The following is a 10,000-nucleotide window of genomic DNA, read 5'->3' on the forward strand; positions in this document are numbered from 1 at the left end:
ATCAAACGAGAGCATGTGAAACAGAAATAGGCCGAGGCGTGATCAGCAGCATCAAAGCAAGCAGAGAAGGGGGGGCGGGGGTGACTCCAGTGTTTGGCTGAGCAGCGAGAGGAGAAGGGGGGGGGGGCTTTTCTTCTTTCAGTATCTCCTGCTGATCCGAGGGAGACGCTCTCTACAGAACATCCTGCAGAGATGCATCTGAACCCTCAGACAGTCTCTCCCACAGCAGGTCAGTCTTCAGGGACTAACCACTGCCCCCCCCCCCCCCCCCCCCCCCCCCCCCCCCCCCCCCCCCCCCCTCTGAGTCACGGTGTTAAAATAGACCCAGCATCATAAAGACGTGTATGAAGTTGCTCCTGCAGTGTTTCTATTAAAGCAAGCCTGAGCCGAGGCTCCACTGAAGGAGAGACAGAATAACCCCCCCCCCCCCCGCCACCGCCCCCGCCTCACATCTCCTCTCTGCTCGTCTTTAGCTTTACGCTCGTTATGCCGAGTTATTTTGAGAGCAGTGGAACAGCAGCTTCTGGAAGAGGCGCTTCTGTGTGAGGCTGACTCACAGAGCTTCAGCTGTTACTGTGCATCCTGTTCAGTGAGGAGAAACACAGCAGGCTGGAGTGAACACAAACACTCTCACATTACGATCTGATGTGAAACACATTCAGTCAGATGCAGAGAAACACTTCACACACTCTCACAAATACTCTGGACGCTGTGGAGCTCCAGAGAGGCAGCGGGTTCTCATGCAGGTTCATAAAGCTGATTCCAGGGTGGCTCGTATGATGGGAACCACTAGCCCCTTATCTTCTGCATGTTGCTCTAAGACCCTAGCCCCTTATCTTCTGCATGTTGCTCTAAGCCCCTAGCCCCTTATCTTCTGCATGTTGCTCTAAGACCCTAGCCCCTTATCTTCTGCATGTTGCTCTAAGCCCCTAGCCCCTTATCTTCTGCATGTTGCTCTAAGCCCCTAGCCCCTTATCTTCTGCATGTTGCTCTAAGCCCCTAGCCCCTTATCTTCTGCATGCTGCTCTAAGCCCCTAGCCCCTTATCTTCTGCATGTTGCTCTAAGACCCTAGCCCCTTATCTTCTGCATGCTGCTCTAAGCCCCTAGCCCCTTATCTTCTGCATGTTGCTCTAAGACCCTAGCCCCTTATCTTCTGCATGCTGCTCTAAGACCCTAGCCCCTTATCTTCTGCATGTTGCTCTGAGGCTGGTGCCCCACGAGGACGACAACGGGTTGTATCCGCATATTTCTCTTGCGTATAGCCCTGTTTGCCACGAGGCCGTAACTAAACGATAGAAACGGACCCTGCAAACGATAACGGGTCCCAAGGTGGATAGATCTGGGAACGGAGCACTCTGGGGGGTCCAACGGCTCCGTGTGATCGCCTCTATACGGTCATTTTGTGATAATGATGACGCAATAGCCCCGCCTCCCCCCCCCTCTGCTGCTCACCCCCGCGTCAAAGTACACTGCACACTGAATTCAGATTATTGATCTTTCTCTCGATATGGACATAAACGCGAGTGAAGTCTAATCTGACAGGACGGAGACACGCAGCTCCTGCCGCTGTGATGCAGCGAGAGTAACACACTTCAAGTCAGATCATCACCCTTAGCTATTTTAATGACCTCTCAAACTAAACTAGTTATAAATATGTTCATTTGTACTGTCGGGTCACTCATTACAGGATCAGCTGCTGCATGAGACAGACACTGACGCTGTGAGAAGAGAGGAAAAAGAGACAGGCTCCGTGTATTTTATTATTATATATCATTATATAGAGTCGTTATTCATTTGTTTTAAAGCTCAATAAATAACAAAGAAGACCTTTGACCGGCACTTTTATCATTTTGTCCGGAAGATTTAAACGTTAACACACGTTGACCGGCGAAAAACTCTGCCCGGTTCCCTCGGCCCCCACCAAGGAGAATAAACAGAAGTGCAGCCTTGACAACCATTCTTCTTCGCTGCTTTTGTGGAGGAAGTTACAGCGCCACGTACTGGCTCGGCATATGTACTGCAGCTTTTCCAGCGGTTAGAGCTAAACGGAGCTGTCTCTGTGAACAGACACTATCCGGGGTCTATTGAGTGTGGACGGAAGCTTTTTGTGATTGTGTATGCGTCCTCGTGGGGCACCAGCTTAACCCCTTATCTTCTGCGTGTTGCTCTAAGACCCTAACCCCTTATCTTCTGCGTGTTGCTCTAAGACCCTAACCCCTTATCTTCTGCATGTTGCTCTAAGACCCTAACCCCTTATCTTCTGCATGTTGTTCTAAGACCCTAACCCCTTATCTTCTGCATGTTGCTCTAAGACCCTAACCCCTTATCTTCTGCATGTTGCTCTAAGACCCTAACCCAGGCTGCTCTAAGACCCTAACCCAGGCTGCTCTAAGACCCTAACCCAGGCTGCTCTAAGACCCTAACCCAGATCATCTGGAGTCTCTAATGTCTCCCTCTGCTCTGCACTGTTGGTACCCCAACGTACGTTAGACCCTCCTCACCGGTTCCAGTCAAACAAACAGAATGATGTCACTGTGATGTTCTCCTCTTCTATACTTAAAGTCCAAATATGGATAAAGCTGAAATCTGGAGGGTAAACGTCCAGAGATTTGTCAGAGCTCAGACCACCTTCTGTTGCTGATCCTCTGGAACCAGTGCAGACCCTGCAGCCAGTTCAGGAAGACCAGCAGACGCTCCTTAATGTAGCACGACTCTTCATCTTCATCATCATCATCCGTCTCCTGCAGCAGTGTGTGCAGGGGGAGCATTAACGGTTAGATACCTGGACCCCAATACTCACAGCGGACATCTCCAGGAAGCTAGTCCGACCTCACAGAGACCGTTTAGACTTGTATTCAAAGTCCATGGAGTTTCACCTGATCCTTGGACAGCTAACATTTACACCACCATATGTCCAACTCCTCCAACATGTCACCTGATCATTGGACAGCTAACATTTACACCACCATATGTCCAACTCCTCCAACATGTCTCCTGAGCTACAGAAACTGTTCTGTTCATGTGCTTGGCCCACACCTTTGAGCCAGTTTATCAGTTTGTTCTGCCCTCGCTGAGCACAGGCCTGCGACCTTGGGCTGCTCTCAGTGTTTAGTCTCACTGTTCCTCCCTGTCAGCTGATGAAGGTGTTAAGGTGCGTCGCCATGCTTCATCATGTGAAGACCCTGCAGAACCTGTATCAGTGCTCTGCTGCAGGTTCTGCTGTGGGAGGAGCTATATTCTGTCTGACATATCTGCAGAGACAGAGAGCTCTGACTGTGATGGTTCAGTTTCTGGGGTGTCTGGGTACTAACAACGGTACATTATGAGATGGAATCATGCAGATGTCAAACTGATTTCAGATCAGAACCGCTCTGACCTGCGAGGCGATGTACTTCTCCAGAGGACTCTCCATCCGGCCCAGGGTCAGCAGAGCCGAGCCGGGCTGATGCTCCGGAGACTCTTCACCCAGCAACAGCTTCCCTTTGAAGTTATGGACCACACACACCACCTGCAACACACACACACGCACACAACACACACACACACAACACAACACACACACACACACAACACACACACACACACACACACACACACACACACACACACACACACACACACACACACACACACACACACACACACACACACACACACAGTTACTCTCTGACAGTCTCACACATCTCTGTCCCTGCTGTGTGTGTGTGTGTGTGTGTGTGTGTGTGTGTGTGTGTGTGTGTGTGTGTGTGTGTGTGTGTGTGTGTGTGTGTGTGTGTGTGTGTGGTCTCACCAGGAAGGTTAGCGATGGCTCCTCCGATGATGAACCCGGCGATGACGTCCCCCCAGTGGTTCCGGTACTCTGCGACCCGGTTCAGCCCGGTGAGGAAGGCCAGACACACCAGACCCAGAGACAGGACCGGCTTGGCCAGACGGGTTCCCTTCGCCTGGACCGTGAGCGTCACGTACATCTGCAGGGAGACCAGGTGCTGAGATCTCTCTAATGGCGCAGTTCCACTACACGGTCGGCCTCGGCCACGCTCGGTACAGCTCGGTACGGCTTGGCCTTAACAGGGCCGACTCACTTCATGCTGCGCTTCCATTACAGTTTAGGAACTGGGGTAGTTACTATAGTAACGCAGTGTAGGCGGAGCCGTGACGTCATCTTCAATGAGAACCCCAGACAAACAACACAGCCGTTAGCTGTTAGCACTCAGAGCTCACAGCTCCTCATATCTGTTCAGAAACTAGACAAAAGTTAAACAAGTACAAACCACAGACTGTCTGTGTCATGGTGAGTACAGTCGCTGCTTTATTTATGTCTGTATAGGCCGTTGTTGTGAGTGTGGACGGTCGGAGCATATACTGCGTTAGCTTAGCCAATCTCCATCTAGAAAACACGCATTTTAAAAGGTTTTTCGCCTGCGGTCTGTCTGCAGACTTGACAAAGCATTAATTCATGGTTTTTACTAACCGGTATCAGTATGTTGTTACTTCATCATTTTGAAACGTGTATTACAATTAAATCACGGTCAAATATGTCCATCTTGTTGTAGTTGTAGCCCCGTTGCCAGCGCTCCTCTCTCTAGTTTAGCATACTCAGCCCGACTCAGCCCTGTTTGTTGGCCTCGATAGAACCACAATTTTCTCGGGCCAGAAAAGACGTGAAAAAGTGGCCCCGGGCCGGGCCGGAACTAGGCCTAGTGGAAGCGCAACCAAAAACGGGCACGGCACGACACGGCACGCTTAAAGCGAGCTCCGCGCTGTAGTGGAACTGCGCCATAATAGAAGCTGATATACTGTGATGTTACCAGGGTCCTGAGAGCACATGGGGGGGGGGTGAAGAGAGCTGTCCACTGGGGGTCTCTCTAATAGAAGCTGAGATACTGTGAGAGAAACTCTAACTGTATTCTCCGGGTTAGAGGAGAACCCTCAGGGGAACATTTATGTGGACCTTCAGGACCTTTATTCAAACAGCTGTGACTGTAGATGTGTGCAGACTCTCCTCGTTTACAGAAGCAACTCAAAGTGAAACTGCCGGAGGAAGAAGAGAGGAACATGAGAACAGAAAACACAGTAGAGACAGAGGGTTATACGAAGAGGAGAGGAGGAGGAAGAGGAAGAGGAGGAGGAGAGGAAGAGGAGGAGAAGGAGGAGAAGGAGGAGAGGGAAGAGGACAGCATTGAGCCTGCAGCGTCCTCTCGTCTCCTTCTGGTCTCAGCTGCAGTGAATAATGCAGAGTTAATACTCTACGGTTAAGAACAGCATGTCCTCGAATAACAGTGTTTGTGTGTGTGGTGTGTGTGTGTGTGGGTGTGTGTGTGTGCTGTGTGTGTGTGTGTGCGTGTGTGAGTGTGTGTGTGTGTGTGTGTGTGAGTGGTGTGTGTGAGTGTGTGTGTGTGGTGTGTGTGTGTGTGTGTGTGTGTGTGTGTGTGTGTGTGTGTGAGTGTTGTGTGTGTGTGTTTACATATCTGTAACAGTGTTTCATAATCACACACACACATGTCTCATTTAATGCCTCTCCCTGCATCAGGGGGCCCTCTCCCTGCATCAGGGGGCCCTCTCCCTGCATCAGGGGACCCTCTCCCTGCATCAGAGGACCCTCTCCCTGCATCAGGGGACCCTCTCCCTGCATCAGAGGACCCTCTCCCTGCATCAGAGGACCCTCTCCCTGCATCAGGGGACCCTCTCCCTGCATCAGGGGACCCTGTCCCTGCATCAGGGGACCCTCTCCCTGCATCAGAGGACCCTCTCCCTGCATCAGGGGACCCTCTCCCTGCATCAGGGGACCCTGTCCCTGCATCAGGGGACCCTCTCCCTGCATCAGAGGACCCTCTCCCTGCATCAGGGGACCCTCTCCCTGCATCAGGGGACCCTCTCCCTGCATCAGGGGACCCTCTCCCTGCATCAGAGGACCCTCTCCCTGCATCAGGGGACCCTCTCCCTGCATCAGGGGACCTTCTGAATATGATACTCACGGCCAGGTACAGTGCAGCGTAGAGGCTGAGGGCCGCCTCCTTGCAGGGGAAGGTCTTGCGGGCCCTCAGGATGTCCTCCTGGTTCCCGCTGCAGGCCTCCTGGTGGCTGATGTAGCGCAGCGCCTGCTGGCAGCCCAGCGCCGTGTAGTTGGGTTTACAAACCGTCAGGAAGTAGGGCGCCAGGTTCCCCGTCACCACCTGACCCGCGTTCACAAAGATGTCCACGGTGAAGAGCCCGAAGCTGTACACGCCTGCAAGAGAGGGGGATAAAGATGAGGGGTTTCAGGAGGGGATAAAGACCTGATCACTGAGGATGAGGGGTATCAGGAGGGGATAAAGACCTGATCACTGAGGATGAGTGATATCGTGATATGAGTGATATCGTGATATGAGTGATATCGTTCCTGTCCCGAAAAAGACAATCATCACCTGCCCCAACGACTACCGCCCAGTAGCACTCACCTCCATCATAATGAAGTGCTTTGAGCGGTTAGTCAAATTATTCGTCACCTCCTCCCTCCCTGAATCTCTGGACCCCCTGCAGTTTGCCTACAGAGCAAACAGGTCCACAGACGACGCCATAGCCCTCACCCTCCACACTGCCCTCTCACACCTGGACCCGAAGAACAGGAACACATATGTGAGAATGCTGTTCATTGACTACAGTTCAGCATTCAACACCATCGTGAAGTTTGCTGATGACACGACTGTCATCGGCCAGATCACAAACGATGACGAGACGGCGTACAGAGAGGAGGTCGAAAACCTGACATCTTGGTGCCAGGATAACAACCTCCATCTCAACATCAGCAAAACAAAGGAGCTGATTGTGGACTACAGGAAGCAGCAGGGAGAGGGACACGCCCCCATCGCCATCAATGGGACTACGGTGGAGAGAGTCAAAAGCTTCAGGTTCCTTGGGGTCCACATCACTGAGGACCTGACATGGTCTCTTCACACCACCACCATCACCAAGAAAGCTCGACAGCGGCTCTTCTTCCTCCGCAGGTTGAGGAGGTTCAAAATGGATTCCAGGATACTCTGCAACTTCTACAGGTGCACGATAGAGAGTATCCTGACCTTCTACAGGTGCACCATAGAGAGGATCCTGACCTTCTACAGGTGCACCATAGAGAGGATCCTGACCTTCTACAGGTGCACGATAGAGAGTATCCTCACTGGCAGCATGACGGCCTGGTACGGCAGCTGCACCGACCTCGATCGTAAGGCTTTACAGAGGGTGGTGAAAACTGCACAGCACATCACCAGGACGGAGCTGCCATCCATGGAGGACCTTTACTCCCAGCGGCTCAGGAAGAAATCACTACGGATTATCAAAGACCCCCCATCACCCCAGCCACAAACTGTTCTTTCTGTTGCCGTCTGGCAGACGTTACCGCAGCATCCTGGCAAGGACAAGAAGATTCGGAGACAGTTTCTTCCCGCGGGCAGTGAGACTGTTAAACAATTGAACTGTTGAAACAACTTCAAACATTCATCTGCTACTCAGTAGTATGTATCTAATACCTAATATATATATATCATTCCAATAACTTGTATATAGACTCATATTGCACTATTCCACATCATCACTTTATTTTATTTTATAACTATTATTCTTTTTGTATTGCTCATGCTCTTATTGTTATTATGTTATTATGTTGCATTGTTGGAGAAGCCTGTGACATAAGATTTTCAACTACATAATTACTCTGTAACTATGTCAGATTGACAATAAAGAACCTTGAACCGTGAACCTTGATGAGGGGTATCAGGAGGAGATACAGACCTGATCACTGAGGATGAGGGGTATCAGGAGGAGATACAGACCTGATCACTGAGGATGAGGGGTATCAGGAGGAGATACAGACCTGATCACTGAGGATGAGGGGTATCAGGAGGAGATAAAGACCTGATCACTGAGGATGAGGGGTATCAGGGGGAGATAAAGACCTGATCACTGAGGATGAGGGGTATCAGGAGGAGATAAAGACCTGATCACTGAGGATGAGGGGTATCAGGGGGAGATAAAGACCAGATCACTGAGGATGAGGGGTATCAGGAGGAGATAAAGACCTGATCACTGAGGATGAGGGGTATCAGGAGGAGATAAAGACCTGATCACTGAGGATGAGGGGTATCAGGAGGGGATAAAGACCTGATCACTGAGGATGAGGGGTATCAGGAGGAGATAAAGACCTGATCGCTGAGGATGAGGGGTATCAGGGGGAGATAAAGACCTGATCGCTGAGGATGAGCGGTATCAGGAGGAGATAAAGACCTGATCGCTGAGGATGAGGGGTATCAGGAGGAGATAAAGACCTGATCACTGAGGATGAGGGGTATCAGGAGGAGATAAAGACCTGATCACTGAGGATGAGGGGTATCAGGAGGAGATAAAGACCTGATCACTGAGGATGAGGGGTATCAGGGGGAGATAAAGACCTGATCACTGAGGATGAGGGGTATCAGGAGGAGATAAAGACCTGATCACTGAGGATGAGGGGTATCAGGAGGAGATAAAGACCAGATCACTGAGGATGAGGGGTATCAGGAGGAGATAAAGACCTGATCACTGAGGATGAGGGGTATCAGGAGGAGATAAAGACCTGATCACTGAGGATGAGGGGTATCAGGAGGAGATAAAGACCTGATCACTGAGGATGAGGGGTATCAGGGGGAGATAAAGACCAGATCACTGAGGATGAGGGGGTATCAGGAGGAGATAAAGACCTGATCACTGAGGATGAGGGGTATCAGGGGGAGATAAAGACCAGATCACTGAGGATGAGGGGTATCAGGAGGAGATAAAGACCTGATCACTGAGGATGAGGGGTATCAGGGGGAGATAAAGACCTGATCGCTGAGGATGAGGGGTATCAGGAGGAGATAAAGACCTGATCGCTGAGGATGAGGGGTATCAGGAGGAGATAAAGACCTGATCGCTGAGGATGAGGGGTATCAGGAGGAGATAAAGACCTGATCGCTGAGGATGAGGGGTATCAGGAGGAGATAAAGACCTGATCGCTGAGGATGAGGGGTATCAGGGGGAGATAAAGACCTGATCGCTGAGGATGAGGGGTATCAGGGGGAGATAAAGACCTGATCGCTGAGGATGAGGGTATCAGGGGGAGATAAAGACCTGATCGCTGAGGATGAGGGGTATCAGGAGGAGATAAAGACCTGATCGCTGAGGATGAGGGGTATCAGGAGGAGATAAAGACCTGATCGCTGAGGATGAGGGGTATCAGGAGGAGATAAAGACCTGATCGCTGAGGATGAGGGGTATCAGGAGGAGATAAAGACCTGATCGCTGAGGATGAGGGGTATCAGGGGGAGATAAAGACCTGATCGCTGAGGATGAGGGGTATCAGGAGGAGATAAAGACCTGATCGCTGAGGATGAGGGGTATCAGGGGGAGATAAAGACCTGATCGCTGAGGATGAGGGGTATCAGGGGGAGATAAAGACCTGATCGCTGAGGATGAGGGGTATCAGGAGGAGATAAAGACCTGATCGCTGAGGATGAGGGGTATCAGGAGGAGATAAAGACCTGATCGCTGAGGATGAGGGGTATCAGGAGGAGATAAAGACCTGATCACTGAGGATGAGGGGTATCAGGAGGAGATAAAGACCTGATCGCTGAGGATGAGGGGTATCAGGAGGAGATAAAGACCTGATCACTGAGGATGAGGGGTATCAGGAGGAGATAAAGACCTGGGGCCTCATTTATAACGCCTTGCGTAGGATTGACGTGGGAAGGTTGCTTACGTAGTACAAAGCAAAAAAATAGGTACAGAAATGTTCCGACATTTTCCGATTCACAAAACATTGCGTACCGGCGTAGGAAGTGCGTACGGCACGTCCTACGCCTGTTTCCCTTTATAAATCACAATCGACTCGAAATGCGGCGCAGCTTTTGCGGGCTTTACGTAACGCCCATATGTGTCTATAAATAGTCAAAGAAACGCCCATTCATTCATCCATTCATTCATCCATCCATTCATTCATTCATTCATCCATCC

General features: G+C 50.9%; 1 protein-coding gene across 1 annotated transcript in view; it reads right to left on the minus strand.

The window, feature by feature from the left end:
- LOC117498838 (phospholipid phosphatase-related protein type 5-like) overlaps positions 1–10,000 on the minus strand; it is a 23,361-nt gene that overhangs the window by 1,691 nt on the left and 11,670 nt on the right. The window contains 4 exon segments of the mRNA XM_034150979.1: positions 3,378–3,509; positions 3,792–3,800; positions 3,802–3,969; positions 5,977–6,227. Of these exon segments, the coding sequence (XP_034006870.1) occupies positions 3,378–3,509; positions 3,792–3,800; positions 3,802–3,969; positions 5,977–6,227 (560 nt within the window).

The sequence above is a fragment of the Trematomus bernacchii genome, unplaced genomic scaffold (assembly GCF_902827165.1).
Source record: "Trematomus bernacchii unplaced genomic scaffold, fTreBer1.1, whole genome shotgun sequence".
In the NCBI taxonomy this organism is placed as follows: Eukaryota; Metazoa; Chordata; class Actinopteri; order Perciformes; family Nototheniidae; genus Trematomus; species Trematomus bernacchii.